At 40.9% G+C, this 24,328-nt stretch overlaps 1 protein-coding gene across 1 annotated transcript; it reads left to right on the top strand.

The window, feature by feature from the left end:
* Positions 1-89: 89 nt before the first annotated feature.
* On the top strand, positions 90-10,841 carry epsti1 (epithelial stromal interaction 1). Its single transcript, XM_086052413.1, has 8 exons — positions 90-309; positions 1,276-1,334; positions 1,413-1,496; positions 1,584-1,657; positions 4,978-5,061; positions 5,930-6,003; positions 8,674-8,837; positions 9,407-10,841. The coding sequence occupies exons 1-8, from the start codon at positions 215-217 to the stop codon at positions 9,562-9,564; spliced, it is 792 nt and encodes a 263-aa protein (XP_085908539.1). The 5' UTR covers positions 90-214; the 3' UTR covers positions 9,565-10,841.
* Positions 10,842-24,328: the final 13,487 nt, after the last annotated feature.

Here is a 24,328-nt window from a genome sequence, read left to right as displayed (position 1 = left end):
ATACATATACGTAACATATTTTTACAGTTAGCCAATAATGTTTCCCGCGAAATTTCAAATGCAGTTATTGTTCAGCCAATAAAATGCGCGGAGTGCAAATTTATCACGGAGCGTTGTTGACGACGCTCCCACTCCGCTGACTTTGTGTGCGTGGCATCCACAGTTATATACTACTGTATGTGGTGGCGCCTGTTCGCTTACAATCTGACAGAAGATGAGTCAAAATCCTCGCGTCGTCGAAGCTTCCTCAGATGTTCCTTCTAACTCAACGAGGGACACGTCTGGCAAAATGGTTGGAAGGATGAGCTAGTAAGGGACGTGTTTTTGTTGATGTTTTGGTGACTATATCTCGTCAATTGACAAGATGTGGGGTTATAATTGTGTTTCAATTGCACTTGCAGTGTTTATAATGATATTTTAAAGTGACCGTACTATTGTGTACAAGTTTAAGTGACGTTTGTTCTAGTTTCAGTTTCGGTTTACGAGAAATGTAACTGTCATCATGTTTTCAGATTCCCGGAAATCCCAATAGTTTTGGCATTTGCACATGCAGTGAGCACTAAACCGCTACGGGATTTAAAATATTACCTAGTGTTTTTCAAAACGTCAATTAAAACTGAATTAGAAAAAAAGATGACTATGTAAGTGTAGTAGCAGTGCAGATCAGATATTCAGCACTAATATTCAATATTGTTTTTCCTTAAACCGGTGCATCTCCAAATATTCTAGAAAAGTTTTATTTCAGTGCAGTAGTTTTGTAATTTGTTGTTGTGGGAAAAAACAAATTCAGAACTTCTGAATTTGTTTTTTTCTGACTGATTCCTACCTACCGTAATTTTTGTATTTAAAATAATTTTGATTACATTTATGTAATTTTCTGATTCCTCAAGATGATTGTTTTGCCAGCCTTAAGCTATAATCATCAAAATTATACATTATAAAACCATAACTTAGCTGTTTCACTGTGTAGTGAATCTATAGCTTCGCTTTTTAAAATTTAACGACTGAACTTTTACTGAAGTATTCCACCATATTCTAATATACACCACCATATTATTTATAATTGTATTTATATTTTTTATTTTAATTTATTTTTTAGTATCAGAGTCTTGTTAATTTCAGACAACATGTGAATGCAGTATACCATACTGCCACTTTGGGAATGACTGAAAATTGAATAAACAAACACAACACACTCGTGGTGTTAATCCTTGACATGTTTACTGAGCTGAAGTCTCACACCTGAGCGTTTCCTAATATTTGGGTCCATCTCAGCTCAGGTGGAGTGACCATGATCGCTCCGATCGAGTCACGCCGGAACAAGACAGTCATGAGTAAGCCCACTTTCGAGATGTTATTTTATTATTTCTTCTTTTACTTCTTTTACTGTGTCATTTAAAAAACGTCTTTAGTTGCTAAGAAAGAAGAAGAGGAGCTTCAGAAATGGAAGGAGGCTCACAGATTCACACATGTGCCCACCACTCCAGAGAGACTTGGTAAAAAGCAGCACTCTTCGAGCATCCTATCTGTAACACTCAACTTGCGGAACCTTCAATGACACACTGTGTTCAATATGTTTGAAGGTGGTGATGCGACTTTGGCTGAAGTCCGGGACAAACAGTTCAAGGACTTACAATGCTCCAAGATGGAGAAGAAGGTATGTTTTCTTCTTGCCAGTGATAGATCCCGGACACAAATAGCTAAAAACTGCGAGCAATTGATGCACTTGTCAAGACACGGCGATTCTCCCGTCTTGGCTTCTGACACACCCACAATGTGTAACTTATATGTGTGCAACTACCAAAGAGGCGTGATTTGCGGAAGTCTGTGGATGGCCCTAATTTCCGGATCGTGGAGCTTTCATGTGACATGAGGATTCCATGGAGATCCATTTAAGGATCCATTTATTATATAGTGACATGAGCGCGGCTTATCCAGAGGCTACTTTGAAGGAGCATGTGCTTTTGCATTATTCACTTTTTAATGATATCCAATACAAGCAATTTAGATGACGGTGCTATTTAAGAATTGACCAGGTTGCCAAGCAACGCACTGCACATGTGGCACATCGAATACCCCAGAAAATCTATAACTTGCGGCCAATTATTACGATGAATGTATTGTTTGTCACCGGCGCTTCAACTGCAAGACCCATCAACGTGGTAAAATGCTCCTCACGGGTGAAGAAAAAAACGCCGCTGATCCTTTATTATTATTATTGTTATTAATATTATTATTAATAATAATATAATGTCGACGTTCGGCTGTTATTGTAATGTAGGGACATATATACAGCCGTTGGGCAGTCAGTGAGTGTACATGGGACAGATGTGCCCCCCTTACCCCGTCCGTAACCAGCACGAATCAGCCGAGTTGGCCGGTGAAAGTCATCACTCTTTGTCTGCAGCTATGAAATGATGTAAAACGTACTTTAACCCATTAATGCCTAAAGCGCAATTCCTCAACATCTCCCCAAAACCTAAAGGCCTAGATAGACAAATCCGACGTTGGCCATCTGTGACCGACGCTTCCCCCCTGTGGCGTCGGGCATACTGTCGGAAAAATATACCGCAACGACAGACAGCGACGCTGACCATTAAAGAGACACTTGGGTGAGCTTAACATTGGCACTTATATAATAGGTTTGCACGTAAAAGCGACATTAGTACTAAAATGCCCACCTCAAAAGACTCTGTAGTGATTTAAGGTCTTTTTTTGTGATTAGGTTTACGACAAATTTCCACGCCCTTATGCTTATGGCTTATGTTATGTTTTCAATTTCAACGGTCTACGTCACGCGTGGAAGGCATGCTTGGTAATATTGCTCGCTTTGTCAGTTCTGTTGTCTAAAACGGTGACCGATCGCCACCAAAATGCAAATGCCCATTACTACTCTTCTCCACTTCAACCTGTGAACGTATAAAAGTGTTCTGCACAATAGTTTAGATTTATTGACATAAAACGTGATCTCATCATGATCACCTCCACAAAATCAAAAATACCGTGGCGATTGCTCCTCCAATTTCACAAGCTGAAGCGGACAGGAGCATGAATGCGCACACGAACCCCGACTGGTTATATTTCTGACATTTAGCGACGCTAAACTCGTGTCTCAGGAGGGAGAGGGACGGCGGCTTGCAGCAGCAGCAGGCAGATCGGAACACCCCGCAGTCATTATGTCCATTGAAGAGATGTGAAGAATGAGCGAAGTTGATTTAGTTCTTGAGGAAAAGCTTCGATTTTCACAGTTCGTCCGCATTTGTCACTTCCTGTTCTGGTCCAGTGCCCTGATTCGTTAGCTAACAGCCAATCACAGTGATCATTTGTCCCGAAAACCCGACCCGATTCTACAAGTTGAATTGGCCAAACATGCCCCCCAGACCTGACAACGGCTCCGACCTTACGACGGTGCGGGACACCCCAAACAGCTTATACCGACTCTCCGACGGCGGATTGGTGTGTCGAGGCCTTTAAACCTGCATTAGGTTCTCCCAGAAATACAACACTGCCAAAATAATTGATATCTCAGGCCCTGTAGCAGGTAGAAACATAATTCCAAAATAATTTGAAATCTGTGTGACTTTCACACAGGCATGAGTTCATTCATATTTAATGTTTCAATTGAAGATGTAAAACTAAAGTGTCAGTGCAAGAGAAGCACTATTTTTAATAACAAAGATCAAGTGGTAATTACGATCCTCTATTCTGTTACAAAGACGTCGACATCGTCTTTGTCTACAAACATTTATCTTAACCATATATCACTTTTGACTGGTTACACTGGTTCAAAGTCGACAAGCGCTTCTTTTTCACTGGCGTTACTTATTTCAGAGCTTCCACGATCGTCTGCGCGTCCGCCATTATGCTCGAAAAAATCCTGCGACATCCTCCGAGGGGTCAAAACACCGTCACGTTTATATTCCAGTGCATTTCATTGGCTAATGCTGCATTCACACCAACTCTGTTGGGAGCATATCTGGCGGCGCGTTTGACTTGGAGTCAATGTAGTTCACGCGGGCGGGCGCGGTTGCATGCGGGGTGGCGGGAATAATGCGTTGGGACGTGGAGCGAAGCACCGAAAATCCGCCCATTCGCCCCATTCGTCGCGTATTAAAAAAGTTTTTTGCCATTTCGCCTTGCGGCAGCCAATCAGCATCGTGCATACTACATCACACACAGCCACACAGTGTCCTGTTCACTCGGCAGCTTTTTTTTTTTTTTTTTTTACAGTTCTTGAACTTTACCAAGACAGCAATACTTTTAGCATTAGCATAGTGTGTCGGCCACCTGATTTCGATGTTGTAGAATTTGATTTAAAAAAAAGAAAGTGAGGTAATCGACCTCCCGACTTTAAGGGTAGAAAGATCCAACAGCTTCTAAATAAAAAAATGTTGGGTCAAAAATGGACCGAGCCACAATTTGGGTCAATTTGATCCAACATTCTTGGTTGTTTTTACAGAAAACAACCCAAAAAATGGGTAGTTTTGTGAAAGAAAAAAAAAAGAAATGGGCTGTTTTGTAAAAAAAAACAATGGAAGAAAGTGGGTCAAATTGACTCAATTTGTGTATCGGTCCATTTTTTCCCCAAAATTGTGTTATCTTTAACCCAACTCTTTTTAGAGTGTGAATGACTGTCTGTCTTGACACAGTAAATTTTGTAGAGTACATTTTACTCTAAAAAGATATTCAGCGTAAAAGTCACGCTTAGTAAATTTTGAGATTAAAATATTCAGTGTAAAATTTAGTCTGAGAACTGAATATTTTACTCTCAAATTTTACTCTGTTTACAGGGACCAAATATAGTCTTTTTATGGTAAAATGTACAAAATTTACTGTGTATATGCATCCTGTGATTAACTGGCGACTAGTCAGCCTTTTGCCTGAAGTCGGCCGAGATTCCAGCTTTCTGACCCTGAAGAATGAAAGTGGTCTCGCAAATGGTTAGAGGTGGCTGTTGATACATTTGTGTTTCTTTAGTTGAAGCAGGAATATTTGGCTCAGAAGAAGAGACAAGAAGAGGAGGATGAGTTTAAACGGAAGAAACACGAACAAAGAAAAAAGGTAAAAAAAAAAAAAAAAAGCATACAGTCTGTCCATTTTTTTGTTTTTGATTTTTGGGTGGGAGGGTATAAAACTGGTGAGTATAAAGAAATCATGCTGACACTTAATCTATTGTCCTTCCTTTTGGGCTTGCTTACCTTTTCTGTGTTTATATTTCTGTCACGTCAGCACTTTGTAACACAATCCAAGGGTAACATGAACATTTTTCCCCCGAATGTACACTTGTAGCAACAAGTTGAAAATCATCCCGTCTCCAAAATCTCAAATTGAAGGAGCAGTAACACTTGCAGACGCTAGATGACACTAGAGGCAAGCATCAGGAAATGATGAAGGAACACTACTATGCTGAGTACTCTGCAGACTGCACATTACAAGCAAAATGAGGAGTCACAGTGTCTGCATGCATAACGTTGCCCCCCTTTTGTTTTATACATTTTGCTGTTAGACTTATTCTAAAATGTATTAAAACAATTTGTTCATATGGCTCAAAATTCGACACAAACTACCACGTTATGGTGAATTAAAAAAAAAAAAAGAAGGTATTTTTATGGCAAATGTATCACAGTTAAATCACACAAATATTAGATTTGCATATATGCACCTCATTTAATTAGAATATGGAAAAACATTTATTTCAGTAGGGAAATTCAAAGAGTGAAAATAGTTGATTACATAAATGGGGAAAAATGGGCTTCCGACTATGCTTAGTCCGTCTATTTTTTTAAGTTTCCCATCTATCGTTTATCGCCTACAAAATGGGCGTCCGTCATCGGTGGATAGGCGGACCGGCCCGTCACATGGGTGGAATGCCCAGCTCGGCATATTGCTTATATAAACGTGGTTACTGCTTCTCTGTGATTCTTTGCAGGCTGAGTGTCTGGAGGAACAGAAGCAGGCAAAGGAGAAGAAAAGGCAAGAACAACTCCGGCAAGATAACACCCAGTGAGTCTGTCTGTCTGTAAGAACAACATTTGAAATAGTACTGTATAAAACTGCTTCAAACTTTTTAAGCAACTTTAACTTCAACTGCAACAACATAGCTTGATGTTAACGATGCAGACACGCGCAACAAATAGTAACAGTTTGAACGGTGTGAATTATGCTATAAATAATGGCACTGGCATTTGTTTTTCCTTTGTCTCCATCTAAAGAGCCATGGAGAGGCTGCTGGAAGTTGTATTTGCACTGTGCGGTTTTATCTACCGCCCTCTACCTCTTTTACACAGAGATCCTACAAAATTGCCGCTTCCGAGGCCCTATGACAAGTGCTGGCATGTATCCATATCTGCCTTTCACACAGTATAGCGCGAAAGCATGATGCCGTGTTTGCTTACGAAAGGCACACCGCCCAACATTTATAGAAACACCACACGCTCTACCACAAATAGTGAAATCTGCAAGTAAAAGAAGTGCCTCCCCAAAAGACTTATAATTCCATATAGATGCCACAAAATGTCAGCAAAGCAGTAATTTTGCCTTCATGAAATTCAACACGATTCTTTATTGCCTTGGCCTGAGCACAAAATCAGCAAACAGGTGAGTTTTCAGCAACTAATGGAGGATAGTTTCCCTCCCAAAATCCGCAAATAATTAATTTGCAGATGCTGAACGCGGTCCTCTGAAGGAACCCATATCTTTGATGTGGCCCACAATAAAAATTTGTTTGACACCACTCCTGTAGATGTGACGGCCAAGTGTCTCAATACAATTTGAGGTGGCGTTCCTCAGGGAAATGCTTTATGAAAGTTTCCAGCCTTATTACAAAACAGAAACATATTTTGGGGGCTTTAAAGTGTTACACTACACAGAAGAAGCTATTTTAGTGATAAGTAGCCGAAGCTTCCCAATGAATCAGAAGAAAACATGGTGACATATCACTTTTCCTCTTCATTACAATACGTCACATACACTGCACAGACATGATTTTAGCAGCACATTTATTAGAGTGTGTTGACGGCTGCTGTAGTTGGCGGAACACCACGAACAGGAAACACATGTGACTGCCTGCCGCATAGACGCGGTGATTGATGGCACGCCAAAAGTTGCAAACTCAGCGATGCACCTTGTAAATCTGTCTCAGACTGAGCGGAGGTCACATGACACAGGAGGAATCAGATGGCTGCCGAACTGAGGAAGGTAATGATTTTGTGGCGGCTACAGGAAGACAGCGGTCTCACTTCCTGCTCCCGTGTGCCATTTGGCTTTGTCCACCATCTTGTCGAGACACACACACACACACACATATACACATTCGGCCTTCTTTATGTGGATCTGACTTGGACCCTTGAATCTGTTCTTTCTGAGATGACTGTGTGTGTGAGTTTGTTTGTGTGTGTGTGTGCGGAGCTTACAGAAGGATGTTGTTATGACAGCTAAAGACTAACAACTTGATTATGACATTGTAAAAACACATGCACGCACATCTTTTTGTGTGAAATTGTTGAAGCCAATGATGTTTGCAAGACTCCTCTATCAGTGAGAAACCTTACAAATGTATTTTGCAAATGTCACAATACCAAACCCAGAAAACGGGTGAGCCATGGGGTCGTTATCCCAGCCCTGAGGCACTGTGATGTTTCAGTCGACAGCAAGTGGCAATACAAGGCAAAATGGCTGTCTCTTGAGATGGATAAAAACAGGTGGATTTTTTTTTTGATTTGCTTAATTCGTATTACACAAACATAATTAATTGATCAGAATACCACGTTTAGACTAGTGGAGTTGAAGGATCTGAATCTATAAGAATGGCTTTATATTAGCCAACAGGTTAACCAAAAAACAAATTGGGAATTACACATAATCAGTTCAAAGTCAGCGTGCCCTGATCCGAGCACGGGACCAGTTGGTGAAGATCAGCCCCATAGGCAGGGCCAGCCAGGGAGGAGACCAACCCACATTATGTTTAGATTTTGAAGACTGTATAAATGTGAGGGCTGCATGTTAGACAGCGCCCCTTTTCTGCCCTCGCCCGTCTCGGGTGAGAGCATTCGCGAGGATGGAAAAGCTGCCCAGATCTGATCATTGTATGATTTCTGAACTTCAGAGATGGTAAAGAAAACTGACGAGAAAATTCAATCCATTTGTGTGAGTCTTTATTATAATTATTATTTACATATTGGATGCCTTCTTGAAAGATAAAACAAACACGCAGTGAGTTGTTTTTGTGAATTGATAATTGGGCTTGCATCCTGGTGACCCTATAGCAACCAACAACTCCAACAGAGTCGAATATATATTCCAACCTATTATTTGTAAAGAAATTGACTTCACTTTCTCGTTTAAGCTAGGTCATCGGTATTGAAAATAAGTACATATACAATGTTCCCCACATTTTCTGATTCACCTACTGTATTCTGGGATTGTTTTTTCTTTACTTATCCTCTGTTATTTGCTGAAGAACTCACCTATTTGCTGTTTTGTGCTTAGGCACAAAGCCGTGTTGAACTCAAATTATTGCTTTGACACAATCTTCTGACATCCATGCTACCAAGGAACTATGTGAAAGTGAATTAAGTAACTTTGTTTGTAGTAAAATAATTTCCTGCCATCTTCATTAAATCTGCACCGTCCAATAACATGTTTTGTGTGTGTGTGTTTGCAATTTCTTGACAGAGTGAACTCGGCCTTCTTGGACAAGCTCGACCGTCACAGGAAAGGAAGTGAGGAAAAACCGATGACAGCGGTTGGTGTCAGCCATTCGCCAATAAGCACTTATGGACAAGAAACACCTGGACAGCATCCAGAGGAGAGCTGCTCTGCCCAGGCAGAGGAGACTGGTGAGCTCAACATAAGCCTAACCAAACAAGGTTTTATGATCTGCCTATTGCGTGTTACATCACAGCTTCCAAGTGATGCTAAATATTTTGGGTCAAGTTTTGAGTGATATTCCAGCTATATGTGAACGTATAAGAGCAGTAAGCACACTTGTCTATTTAAAAACAATCTGTACGAGTGTATACTGTGTTGAACAAGAAATATGTAAGGCTCTGGCTGTGCTAAACAGTCTGCCAAGCCAGAATATTTCATTGTCACTGTTCTTGGTATACGGCACCGAGTCAGAAAGGTGGGGGTTTGTCGTCAACCTGTCAATATGTCGCCTTCGGAAGAGTTGGAACAGTCAGCACGATGCCCGTGTGAATGCTTGATGCGCAAAGTCAGGCAAAATTTCATCATCATGTCAGAAATCAGCAAATCTCATGAAACTTCAAATCAGTGACCATTTGACAAAAAGTGTGATGATGGAACAGAAAATTGAACTCACTGCTGAAGCCAGGATTTTTGTCTTTTTCCATGTCACTATTCTGTCTAAACGGTATTGATAAAAATGGGATTTTCTTATTGTCAGACCTAGAGCGGTACCAGTATCAGAACCTGGAATGGGCCTTGATGAAACTGATGGTAAAGTTTCCAGACGTCAGCAGAGTTTTCCTGGAGGACATTCTTGACCAGTGTGCTGGTGACTATCAACAGGCTCACACGTTACTCAAGCATACACTGACTTGAAACTGAAAAACGTTTTTGCTTGTCTGAAGCACATTAAGTTGCCTTGTGTTTGAAATGTTTTATGTAAATAAAGACGCCTTTCCTTGCCTTGAAGTGGAAATATTCGAAGGCAGCGCTAGTGTTTTCTATACAATGAGAATATGTGATTTTGAGGTGAGACAGTAGTACCTTGACTTATGTTTCTTTTATTTACTTACAAGCTATCGCCTGGTTAAGTTTTTTTCTTTTTTTCTTTTTTTTTGCAAGCCAATTGATTGTTAAAAACACCCTTACAAAAAAATGTTTTTGATGGCTGGAACGGATTGATGGAATTTCAATTCAGTCATTTCATAACAAAATATCCATTTGCTGTTCGAGTAAATTGTATCTTTTTAGAACTTTTTTGAACCCTCTTCGAACCCTGTCTGGCCCACGGGCCTACTGTTGGTTATTGATGATCTTTGTGTATTTGGTGCCTTGTCTGCAGGCATGAATGAGTCACGATTTTTAACACAGGTTTGAATTTTCACAGAGGGTCAGCGGGATGACTCAACATCTACGTCTCATATTTGCGGCCCTTAATTGAATCAGCATGTGCAGCTGGATGTAGGATAGTTCCACCCAAACACGTAGATGATGCCCCCCTTTTATTTGTTTTTATATTAGTAATATTATAAAGAAACCACTTGCACACTTGAATAAATTCACATCCAAATATCACATTGAGTGCACAAACAAAATATTTACGAGATGTTGATAACTTCCTCATGTTGGGCGCTTTTTGATGGAAACTGAAATGTCATTGTTTTGTATTTTATTGTTGGTTATTTTGTCTTCCCAATCACAAAGCTTTTTAATCAATTGTGAAGATGTTTCAGATGAAATGTGAAGCTTTGTGTCAAATTACTGCAAACGAAGACCAAGAAATTAAAAGACCTCCTTGGGTACCGCAGTTAAGTGAAAGCATATATTGTGGCTCAAATATTACATTTCCTCAATTCATTATGGTGAAAATTTTATGGGACGTGTTATGGAAAATTAACTTTTAGAAAAAGTTGGGTCTCTGGATTGCCTGACCTCTGATTAAGTTTGAAATCAAGCAAATCTTTTGTTGTCTGCCCATTCTTGAAAATGTGTCTGTGAGCTGGCAATTCTGTACTTCCCCCTCGATGTTTTATATTAGTTTATTGGTTTCACTTGTTATATTATGGCTATTTTGTTGTTTGTATGTAAAGTGCTTTGTTATAGCTCTAGCTGTTGTGAAATGCGCTGTACAAATAAAAGTTTATTGTATTGTATTGTATTGTATTGGCCCAGCGGTATATAAGGGCTGGCTCACTTGCATAAGACAGGGCCGTCAGTAAAAACAGGCTGAAAAAGTGTGTGTGTAAAGTCTGCAACCATTTTCTATAGCGTGTGTCCTCATTAGGGTTGCAAGAGGCGGCGTACATCCTGAACTGGTGGCCACTATGCTCTAATTCTTACATGGACGAAATTGTTGGTACCCTTAGGTTAATGAAAGAAAAATGATAACAACATTAATACTTTTTCAAATGAAAATTAATCAATGAAAATCAGAAATTGCTTTTGAATTGTGGTTTAACAGAATTATTAAAAAAAAAAAAAAAAAACTCATGAAACAAACGCAATATTAATCAGAATGCCGTGTTTCAACTAGTGGGCCTGCTGGAAAATATTCTTGAAAAAAATACGTTTTGGTTTATTTCCACTTCAAATATCACTTATTGTATTTATGAGGGTGGAGCAAAAACTGTCACTGAATGTTTCCATGCCAGTGTCACACAGAGAAGGGAATGCTGCTGTGCTTCATTGTGTGCCGTTAGTAAGCTTGAAACATTGTATGTCCAGAATCTCATACAATGAAGACTCCTTGGATTTATTTCACAATTTAAAAAATATGCTTTGCATACATTTTTCTTACAAAACCAAAAACACGAACAAAGCTCATATATTGTTGTTCTACTGCCTGCTGACAGATGTTAATGATACCAACAATACTAAAAAGCACCACTTGCGAGAGTAGTTAACTTATTGTTTCATTTGCATGACCATTAGGAATGTTCAAAAATATATATTCCCAAAAATGGTGTTCTCAGTTTATCAGGGTGTTAAGATGGCGAACGTTTCACCATGGAGTAGACTAGCTGACTTTATTAGTTGCTATGAAAGCAACATATTGATACTTATACAGTATAAAGCCAATACCGCCAAATGTTACTTACGATCTTTGTTGATGAAATACTGTTGCGCTCCTCAGTCTCTGTGCAGTTTTTAAACAAACAAATATGTCAATGGGATGAAAAAAAAAATGGTGTTTTTGTTGGCGTGTGTTTTTTGCCGCGCGACAACATGACCTTATTCTGACGGTGGCGACCCACCCTCTGGGAATCCCCTGACTCAAACAGTGCACATGGGCCAACACACATTGCATTAATGCTTGTGTGTGTGTGTCGTTCGTGTCCATGTTTGGTCCTCAAAGACCACTAGAGTGCGGTTCTCCTGCAATCATTTAATACAACAATGCTTTGTTCCTGTTCCTGTACTGTACCTGCCTCATGTTCTCCGCCTATTCCCGTCGGACTCAACCCACCCCATTCCTCCCTCCCTTCTCTCCTCTCTCAGCATGGGCCACATTCCAAAACTTGGTGTGTATGTCTGGGGTTAGAAACATATGCTCTAAAGGCCAAACAAGGTCGTATTGGCTGATAGTTAGTGTCTTTACCAAAAGCCAGCTGCTAATGCATGTTGAAACAAGCGGGGTTAATGTCATTGTCTCACAAGATTGCGTATCACAGTTAATCTTTCAATATTTGATATGAGAAATATTTGGTGACAGAGTAGGGGTACAGGGACACCTTTTAGCCCACTCAGCAGAGAACAATTGTGAGTGTTTTTGAAGGCAGCGAATGTTGCGTTCATGTCAGAGCTCATCAGGGTTCGTTCAAAGTTGCAAACGTTTGCCAGACGTTCGCCAACAGTTTTAGTGATTTTTCTTGTCGCAAGGAAATTTCGAACATGCTTTCATAACAGGTATTCATAAGACTCAAACCTCTGGACCGCTACACCTTGTATGATGCTATTTCCTGTGTTAGCACGTCTTAAATCAATGAACATTTCTTGGGTTTTTAATACATTATACTGAACTTCTAAGGCTAACTTTGCCATCTTTACGAAGTTGCTGTCATGCAAATGCACCCTAAAAAAAGCGTCCGCTTACCCTCTGCGGCTGTTTTGTTGCTTATTAACTGATTGCGTATTCTGAGACTTTGCATACGTGTCAAGTTGTATGCTTTTGGCGTAATTTGTACAGGTGGAAAGACCTTTTCAAACATGTACGCCGTACATCGCGAATCTGTACGGCCAATGTCAATTTTATTAGAGTTATCCGTTCCTGTTTTTGTCACCTAATGATCTTTCTCCAAGGCCGGAGTTGGCTCCCGGATCGCGGCCGGCGTACGTCGTCGAAAAGGGGAGCCCAGGACAGAGCCTCACAACACATGTCAGATGGAGACGAGGGGTCTCCGCGCTCTTCCTCACGCATGCGCACAACACACCCACGACACAACCTGTCACAATTGCCACAACATCATGTTTACTTTTTTTTTTTTTAACTGATTTCCGATGACGTGACAGCAGCCATTCAAAAAAAGCATGTGTAATGTGTAAGATTATATACAGATATGTATGGGCTAATTACAACTTTTGTAAGATTCAATACACCCCGGGGTTGACAGGTATGAGTTTGTACACGCTTTTACATCTTGGGCCTTGGATGAAACAGTGCCTATACAAAAGACATTTGAGGATGAACTTCAAACTGACCTTAGGCAGTAGTGACGAGAGTGACATTAACACACACACATGCACACACGCCGTATGCCAGAACTGAGTCAGTTTGTTTCCTGATGGAGAAATTGGTCATTCCACTTTGCAGTAGTTTTACGCACACACCCACATTCACACACACACTCTTAATCAAACACAAACACTCAAACATGACAAAAATAATAAAACTGTGGCAGGCATCAATGCATCACTTAATGTACCAAAAATTACGACATGGCTGGTGGCGGTGGCTGGTGATGGTTGACCGGTGTGGCTCCCAAGCTAGAGGTTGTGGGTTTGAGCTTGAGCCAACGCGACCATGTCAGAGTGCTTAAGCAACACAGGTGTACTGCATCCCCCATTTCTCCTGATGCTGCGACATCAGCAAGTGAATAATGTTAAGGAGCTTTGAGTGCCTTGAATGTAGAAAAGCACTGTACAAGTGAAAGCCCATTTACCAGAACCCCATCGGTGTCGTGATTTTGGTGGTAGCAGTACTGTGACTGGTAGAAGGATAGATATAACATGTACTGATATAACCTTAACTGCAATATCCGTCTTCTGCTATCATTTAAATTCAATAGGAATCTTGCTGACAAAAGCCCATTGATGTTTGAAGAATGACTGAAAATTGCAATTGGTCAAAACATGAAAACGTAGTAAACATGCTACACTGATTTGACCTCAAGCTTCCAACTTCAGTTATTCGTTCAAAATCCATAGGGCTGTAGCGCTACCAAGAACATGTTTGAAAAAGAATATTTTGAGTGTCAGTCAGTCAGTCCGTCAGTTAGTCAGTCAGAAGACCGTTGTTTCGTCAGTCGGTCCCCCCCAAAAAACACCAGAAAAACGGCCGTTCACCAGTGACAGGCGGACGGACCGTCACTGACGGACGCGGTTCGTGAGGATTACATTGATGGATGAACAACCACTTCCGTCATTCGTCAATTTGATTTTTAAAAGGTGTTCTGTCAATCGGCAGCAAAACGGGTATCCGTCAGTGACGGAAGTCTCACGGAATGCCCACTTCCGGAAAGAATCATAACTGGCGTGCGAGGTCGAGAGGTTTCGACTAGATGTCAAGCTTGTGCAAAGTTCCTGCAATTTGACGATTTGTTTTTCTTTCAGTTTGTGTCCTTTGTGTAGTTTTTTGTTTTTGTACTTATCCTTGCCCACGCTTTCGTGATCCCCTGGTTGAATATAGTATTGTACTTGTTCTTAAATTTTGTGTTGACTCCACTTTGGGGTTTGAAGTTCTGGGCAGCCCCAGCTTTTGTTGACGTTGCCTACGGCGCCTGACAGACACAACAACATTCCACACAGGTCCCGCTATCTAAGTGCGGTTAAAAGTTGCTCAAACTCGTCCATTTGTACTGTAATCCAAGGTCGATTAAATCCACACGATTGTAGTATCCAGCAGCGAAGGTAATATTGCAGTTAAAGGGGAAAATGCACAAGATGTTCATCTTCAAACCCTGACGTGCAAGCGCTCCGGTGGCTGCTGCCTGACCAGAGGCGGAGCCATGACCAACATGGCAGGTGAACACCAAGGCAGCTTTGGCTGCGGCTCTCATGCTTCAATTGGAATAGAATGGCACCTCCTATGTGTGTATTAGTCTCGATCACGTTGTCAGACTGAAAAAAAAAAATCATAATGCATCTCTGGTGTTGTTCAGGGGGCTGGGCCGAACGTGGGCGTATCCAGCCTGCGGGCCATAATTTGAGGACCCCTGATTTAGCGTGTTCAATTAACCTACCATGCATGTTTTGGGAATGTGGGAGGAAACTGGAGTACCTGGAAAAAACCCACACAGGCATGGGGAGGACATGCAAACTCCACACAGGAAGGCCGGAGCTGGAATTGAACCCACGACCTCTGTACTGTGAGGCTAATGTGCGAACCAGTCGACCACTCTGCCACCGCCCAAAAAACAAAAATAAAAAATGACACATTGTGTATTTAGCTTTGCCACAATGAAGTCCGTTTAGCAAACAATGCTAGAGGCCACTGATGGCCTAATGAATAAGAATGACGTAGCAGGGTTATAATCCATTAACCAATGAATATTTGAACACAATCGGTGAAACAACACTTGTAGACAGAAAAAATAACAATACTCACAGGCTTATATTCTTTGTACTTGACTAATACTGCCGCTGCAGCTTACTGAGTCAAGTGTGAAACTCTACTTCAGATGTTCCTCTGTCTGTATTACGTTGTCCCCAGGTGACCAAAGCGCCCACAGACCGGAAGAGCAGCACATTGTCCACGGAATTGAAGTAAAAACTGCGGGCACAACTTTTTAATTCTTTACATTGTATTGCCCTTGCTTCACTTGACACCAAATGCAAATTGACTGGAGTAACAAGAAGTTTAAGGAAAAAAAAGAATTATTGATTGGATTAAGATGTCCTTGCCCCACTTGCCCCCTAAAGCAAGTGGACTGTAAGCCCTCTAAAGCCTTTGCACTTAATGGAGGTACTAAATAAGATTATGGCTTGGATTTAGATCAATCATTTGTAAAAATTTGAAGTAAACTGCAGAGAATTAGCGACCATTATTTCCCGGGCCACCAATTACCCCCGGCTATTCACTAATATTTTAAATCCTAACTATTCCCCCAAAGTACAATAAATCTCCAATTAATTTAGAACAAAGCTTTAGTTGCTCGCACTGCCTATAGTGAGAAAGACAACACAATTAAATGCTATATACATTTTATAGGACATCTGCAGCACTGATGTTTTGACTTGATCCTTTCTCCATGACAGTCCAGAAAATCCCATCAACAACTCCTTGGAGTGCTTTGGCTCTTGGATGCACCCAAGTCGCTCTGCCCACGTCTGTCGGTGCAGCGGCAACAAAAACCACAGAAATGTTCGCCAAGAAAAACAGCCAGTCACAACCGTGTCAACTTGACTTTTTCGACATGTCGTGTTTATAGTGGCCTAATCTGCTCCATTAGAGCCTGTTAATGATACTCGGTGGGGAAGTCAGGATGGAAGACAGAAACTCAAAACTGATATTTACTTGACATTTAATAATTATTTGGGAAATACGGCGGAACGGCCCACAAAGTCAAATAATGTGGAGTTCAAACTAGTGTTTCTTTGTGGATAGAAGACTGGTCGAAGTTTATACCCCCGCAATCCCAGTTGGATAACGTTCAACATCATCCTTCATTTAATATCGGCGACAAACATGCCCTGAAACAATTTCGTCGGCGGGGTTGAGGTCGAATTGGGGGCTTGGGGTTTCAGTTGCCACTGAGAAACACACACACACACACACCCCATCATGAATATGCAGGTGACACTGCATACTGTTTTATTTAATGTGGGAGGGGTAAAAATGATTAAAAGGATTTTTATATGGTTTCTCTATATCATGGATTTTCCCCTATTGTGAGTAGGTATGGAAGATATTGTATGTATCATGGTAAGAGACGGTTTGGAGGTACAGTACATCATTTCCCATAGGAGAAATTTGCTTTGAAACTTGAATAAAAATTGTAATGTTTCACTTTGGAGGCGGCCTGTCTTTGTTCCAACATACAAGCAATAACTGATTAACATGACTGAAGCCATCCACCGTTTCGCAGCAAAAATGGTTGATTTCCCTCCTCCGAATGGAGACCAAAATCAAAATAGTTTGTTCCTTCACAGCAAAAGCGTCGTAGTGGCGGTTTGCTCTGTTTGCTTGTTGGGCAGGGTGTTAATCTGCAATGCGGTTGCTTCTATATGTTATTCTAAGTTGAGGTTTTGGAGAGCTGGTAGACGGCCAACCGAGATGGGGGCAACGGGGCCGCTTGTGTTCCAGTGGGAGTTGACTGGTTTCTCATGGAGCCTTCACATGCGGCGTGTGTCAGACCTTGGATGGCAAAGGTTCTCAGCATTAATCCAACCTTTGCCTCTTTGCATTGTAATATTTATCTTTGGTGTTTTATATTTATCGGCATGACCATTTACGTTTTACGTACTACAATATTTGGAGGGGGACCAACCACTTACAGCAGGCTAATACTTACCAGGAAAATTATTTACTTTCTATTACGGTTTTCTAAACGGTTTTGAATTCCGATTTTACATCCAGTTGTAATGTGCCGAACCTCAAAGAACAACACTGCTCTGTTATTCATTTCTACACGTCACTAAATAAAACTAAATGCAGTCCATGAGAAATAATGGAATAAAATCATAAGGATTTTAATATTCTAAAATTGTCAAAGTTAATTGCTCTAATTAATAGAAAAACACGCACGTCTTTTCTTGAGAAGAAGAAAATGAGAAGAATAGAGTAATAACCCCATATTTGAGGTTCTGCATTTACAAATCCACCTTTTTTCTGATCATTTTTTTCAAACCTATCCTCTTTAATTCGCTGAAAAACTCACCTATACATTGTTTTTGTCCACAAGCAAAAGCAATAAAAGTATGACTTTGGCATCATCTTATAGCATTTTGGTGCTATTTCCCGGGCCACCAATTACCCCAGGCTATTCACTAATATTTTAAATCCTAACTATTCTTCCAAAGTACAATAAATTTCCAATTAATTTAGAATAAAGCTTTAGTTGAGCATTTACTAAACCCTATGTTGTGCTGATCAGCTGTTATCTTCATCCACTGCCTATAGCGAGAAAGACAACACAAGGAGTGTCCCTTTTAGTCAAAAACATGAAGAACATCAATGTTGTTTGGATACACACAAGAAAAACACACCTATACAAAATTTGAAGATACAATACTGTACATATTGTTGATTAGACAGTCATGATATGAGCAATTTAATCATTGCTGCTGTCAAATAAAAAGTATATACCACCAATTTTGAAGTTCTGTTTTATCAATCCAACAAAACAGCAAAAACATATTTCCTGATATTTCAGATAAAATAATTAAAGGGTGTATAAAATATTGAAGATACTTGGTTTTCAGCTGGACAGTGACAATATGTGATATTTAAATATTGCCACTGTCTGATGAAAAGTATGTACAGCAGGGTTCCTGTTCCTCGAGGGCCGGTGTCCTGCCTGTTTTCCATCTGTCCCTGCTGCAACACACACCTGATTCAAATGATCAGGATCATTATCCAGCTTCTGCAGACCTTTGGTGACTATCTGTAGCAGGGAGAGATGGAAAACAGGCAGGACCCCGGCCCTCGAGGAACAGGATTGAAGACTCATGATGTACAGTATCTGCAAGTATCTACAAAATTGCACTTAATTCATGTTTTGATTAATAAAAATACAAATATAAACATTTTAAAGTGACAAGCATATATTTCCAAGTATTGGTAGTTGAGTTTTTTTTGTTTTTTTTTAATCCAAATAGCAACTAAAACATTTTTTTTGTATTTCGGATGAAAAAGAAACATACTTTTCCTTGGACAGGTCACCACTGGAAAATGCTCACCATTATGTCACTTGAACACCACTGGTACTATATAGTCCGGTTAAGACAACAAAAAAGCGTCCATGCCCTGAAAGAAGAGAAACTTAAATCAGGATGCTTTTGACACAGTAATCCTTTGTGGGAAAACATTTTGCCCACTTTTGGACATTCAGAAAAAAAAAGTAAGATTTATTACTGCTGGATAACATTAGCATGATTTGTGACATCGGCTCAATTCAGGAGAAAGAAAAAATTACGCAAACAAGTGAACCCATAAACATGGGTCAGCTCCTTCCTCATAAACATTCCGGCAAACAAACTCATTGACTCAATGCAGACATTTTCCTTTCGGACCTCGGCCGGAATGACCCGAGTTCGACCCGAAACCTGCGGTTGGCTTTGCTCGCCTTGCGTTGGCTCGCCTGTAGCACTTCATCAACTTCCTAATGCTTTCTCAGCACACTGCAGCAGGCTGCGTTTGAGCAGGGACCAACTCACCATAATTACGTTCTTTCTAACTAAAAAAAAAAAAAAACAGGTCTCTCAAACCTCTTTTGTCTTTCCAAGTGCATTCATCGTGTGCAATAAATCATGACTTGGAAAATGTACTCACCGTAGTTTTGTACTATTTGAAATTTTGATGAAAAAAAATACACATCAAAAGTTGCACAAAATCTTAAACAAATCCTCAATTAAGAGCACACAGACTGAACTCTGTGTGTGTGCGTGTGTGTGTTTTGTTTTTGTTTTTTGGGGGGGATTTCAGGTAACTTTTTCCGTATCTTCTTTTCTTAACAACCCTTGTTGAGGTTGATCCTTCTGTTGGAGAGAAAACAGCCACAGAAAAAGCAAGACTCACGCGCATGCTTATTTCTCACTCAATCATTGGAGGCCCGATTCGCCTAATCACCATGACAACGAGGGAGGGGTGTGGGACAACACTGCTGTTCGGATGTTTCTAGTTCTTTGCAATCACATTGATATAGCAGAGGAAAACTGCTTGCTTCCGCCTATTAATTTATTTCATTTATTTAAAAATGATTTGAAAAACAACATAGCTGGTCACCATGTTCATTGAACACGTGATTCGGCAACCATCAGTTAATCCTGACATTAGTGAAGCCGTATTGTTTCCAGGCAATACTGTGAAACAAGTCCACCAAGTGACATTCAACTTTTGATGTGAAAGCGGCAGCGGTCCATGGTCTTTTGGTGGCACTAAATACGCTTTGTGGACCAGGAGTACAACGCAGACATGGTGCTCGCTGCAAGCCACGCACACATATACAATGATGGAAATAATATCGCACGTGATAAACAGTGCTGCTTTTTGTCCGGTTTCTCAGCGGCTTCATTTATGAGTGCGGCTCCACTCGTCGGGGATGATGAAGGTTTGAGACTCACATGAAGCACAGATCCTCCCTTGCGCAGATCAGCCTGCCTCTGGCTCGTTATAAATACTCAGCCCAGTGTTGGTTTTTAATGTCACCTGCGTGGTGTGTCTCCCTTGCAACTGTAAATCACGCCTTGTACCAGAAATGTTCACTGCACAAGCACGCCCGTCTGCTTTTCCTTGTGCACACCGGGGGCTCGGCAAAACTTGTGTAGTACACTTTTGTGTGTGTCTGTTGTCCAGCCGTGATATGCAGTTGTCTCTTTGGACCCAATATGGACGCGTACCCGAGTGTCGCCACAAATTTGAAGTACATCAATATCGAGGTGTATTTTTCAGCTCTTATGCGTTTTTCCAAGCTAAACTAATTCATTACTGCCAATCAAGCTACACATTTAACATGAATGGCACGTAATTCCGAAAGTGCATATTCGTGATAAAAATCAGAGAGCGCATATCCAGCGTCAACAAAATAGCGGACAAAGGTAGCATTGGAACAGAAAACAAGCCGACATTAGCCACAGCTGCTATGTTGGTAGCATGACCTATTCGTAATAGAGTGTCACTAATAACACTAAGGGCTCTATTTTCATGTGCAGGAGCATGTCCGCTCAGCGTAAAAACTTGCGAATTTGGCAGACCACTCTATGCCATTCCGACCATTCTCGTGGACCGAGGGTGTTTTCTTTTACACATCAGCAGCACACCTGACAATTTGCTGACAGAAAGTAGACTTTAGACCAGTGAAAAGCAAGTCAAAGTGGTGCCAATTTGGTGAATTTGATCAAAGCAGGCAGACAGAATCTCGACTCCGCTGATATGTGTGTGGTGGATCTCATCGTATTTCAATCAAGACAGCAAGGTGCATCCGACCCTCATAAATAAATTCATTGAATGCAAGATTATTATTCTCATCTTTATTGCAATTTTTAAAACACCCCCTGGGCGGCACAGCTATTGGGGGAGCAGGAGTGATTCACACCCACGGACACGAACAATCAGGGTAGAAGGCGATCTCCAAGTGAGCACCTCACAGCGGTGATCTGTGATCAGCAGGCCCAACTTTACATCATTGGAGGTCTGCTTGCAGTTTCTTCCTTCAATCATCTGCATGGACTTCAGCAAATCTAATTGTGCTTCCGTCGTGTCAAAGACCATGCTTCACTCCTGCGCTGACTTTAAAGGAGGTGAGAGGACCTGCTTCTATCCCACAACGGTGCAAATGCCCACCCGTCTACGAAAATATCAAAAGAAGGAAAAACTCACCCGCGTGCACAGTTAGCCTCCGCTTTGAGCTAGATTTGTGCTGGGCATGAAAATAGGGCAATAAAAGTTACCAGTTTGAAGTCTTATTTTTGAAATGTACAATCAATTAAAAATAAAAAAGAGGTAGTACTTATCAAGTAGAAATGATGCCAATTCCATGTCAGCTGCCAGACTTCACTCCAACTCTGAAAGGAAACTTCAACGTTTACACTTGTTTTGTCTGCTGTCTGTGCTTTTGTTGCATCTTTGCTGTTCTTGTGTTTGATAGTCTAACGCCAAGTTTTGGGCAAACAAGGGATGCGCATTTTTTTCTTTCTTTTTTAAAATTGTATTTTATTTATTTATTTATTTATTTATTTTTAAACAGAGGTGGATATTCCATCATAGTTTCAGCAAAGCTCCTGAAGCCCAAGGTAATAAGTCAGGCCACGGAAGTCTGCCTGGTGAGATTGTGTCAGTCACAAGATTCTGTCTCTGATTGGTTGCTTTTGGCGCAGTGGTTTCTTGAAAATCTAATTAATGGCAACATTGTATTTTTTTTTTTTCCCAGATTATTTTACCTATTTACTGCGAGGACCTACATATTTAACAAATATGCATATATATATATATATATATATATATATATATATATATATATATATATATATATATATATATATATATATTTTTTAAATTGCAAACTCACCCTTTAATTTGCACATTTGTTGCTACATTTCGTTATGAGGAAGGATTTATCATGTGAATAAGCCCTTTGCATTCACGTAATTTCCTGTATAAAATATATTCTTCAGCTCTTTCCCACCCATATTGAGGCTGCTCCTTCTTTTTTGGAATGAAAAAAAATGCAAAACATTCAAGTAAAAAGCAAAACACATAGCTTTACTGATTTGCAATTTGCTGCTTTTTCACCTCATCTTTAACTTTGACGTTTTTTTGACACTTTTGGAATCTGTCTTTTTGGGGGAATTTACATACTTTAGCTTTCTTGGCTTCACCTTCTATTTTAGATCCTCTGTGGATGCTGATCCCCCTCTCTGAATGAAGTGTTGTGAAAAAGCAAAACACGTGCATAGCTGCTGATATGATACATGTGGAGGTCTTGCTTGATTTTTTTGACAACTTTGAAAGCTTGCTTCTTGGGAAGAATGTGGGTCTGATTTCTTGTTGGTATAAAGCAAAATCCATGGAGCGCACTCATTTTTTAGGAAAATGAAATGCCCCCGTCTTTGCTCAACAAGCACTGCTGATTGGTCAGTACCCTAATGCAACTTGACCGTAAAGGTTTAACAGAAAATATGACATACTTTATCTACAGTGATACACTTGGATACTCTAGTCTGCATTCATGTAGTCAAGGGGTGTCCAACGCCGGTCCTCGAGGGCCTATCCAGCATGTTTTAGATGACACCCTCCTCCACAACACACCTGATTCAAATTCATCAGAATCGTTATCAGGCTTCTCAGAGCTTGCTGATGAGTCGATCATTGGACTCAGGTGAGTAGGAGGAGGGGTACATCAAGAACATGCTGGATAAGGGCCTTGAGGACTGGGGTTGGGCACCCCTGACTCCCGTAGGACTCCTGGCAGCTTACGGACACCGACAAGATGTTGACGTACTGCCAGAAAGCTGTGGGGGGCAGTGTTGAGCTTTAAAGCAAATCATTTGCAGAAAAGGTGCATACCAATGAAAAAAACATCACCTTGGACATGCCATTTAAAGTCAGCCGTGATTGGTCACCTGAGCCCTGAGTAGTTGTGATGTCATTTTCAGTCGACAGAAGTGACAAAATGGCCGCCCCTAGAGGTTGCTAAAGACTAGTGGATTAACTCTTATTCCACAAACGCAATGTTTATCAGAATGCCTTGTTTCAACTAGTGGGCTTGCATAGAACATATTCTTGAAAAATATATGTTTTGGTTGACTTCCCCTTTGACAACCTCACAGACCACCGTTATTAATACCTCCTTTCGCCGTTTTTGCTGTCAAAAACGTAACTCTTCTTTCTTTCTTATTTGAGGAAATGTTGGATATCATCTGGAACAACACCATCTGCTGGATTAATTGCAAACTTTGTATTCAATTGCGGCACGTGAGCTTCCAGTTGTCGTTCTATTTTTAGTCCAACATGCCAGTGGTTTGGCCCTCGGCATCTGGAAGAAATATCAATTAGAACATTAAGACGTGAGCAGTGGCGACAAAAGCGCTGGGGGAAAAGTACACACTAAGCCAAATGACGTGAGCAATCTGAATACAGACACTATCGCAGCACTCTGAAAGGGAACAACACCCACGGGACTGAGACGAGGATTATCAGTGACACCGCTGCACCCCATTATTATTATTATTATTATTATTATTTGGTTATGATTTAATCAAACGTCTGTGGGGTTTGTGAATCACACATGATGAGGTGTTGTGCCGACCACACCTTGGAAAAGGAGAGCTGTTGACCTTAGAAGCTTTTATACCGCCTGGGTGAGGTTACGCACATTACGTGTGCGCATGTCCGTGTGCGCATGTCCGTGTGTGCGTGTGTGTGTCTGTGCGCGCACTGTGCAAGACAAATAATGGAATTAAATGAGATGAATCCCACACACAAAAGCAAAGTGTGCATGAGTAGTGTGTAGGGATGAATGTGTGTGTGTGTGTGTGTGGGTGGGTGTGTGTGTGTGTGTGCGTGTGTGAGAGAGAGCAAGCCCTTCCTGGCTCCTCGGAGCACGCACGTTGCTCCAAGTTCCACCAAAGTGTCTGAGGTTGGAGACGCAAGAGCGAGCATGACTCTGGCGTCACTTTCGAGCGTCGTCTTGTCCTCCTCCGCCTCTTGTCGGCACCTCGGTGAAAAATAAGCCGTGACTGGAAAGGAGGAGGAGGGTGGACTGAC

Source organism: Filicampus tigris, chromosome 14 (assembly GCF_054856515.1).
Source record: "Filicampus tigris isolate MCC_2025a chromosome 14, RoL_Ftig_1.0, whole genome shotgun sequence".
Taxonomy (NCBI): Eukaryota; Metazoa; Chordata; class Actinopteri; order Syngnathiformes; family Syngnathidae; genus Filicampus; species Filicampus tigris.
Note: the sequence above shows the minus strand (reverse complement) of the source record. Positions and strands in the feature narration are given on the sequence as shown.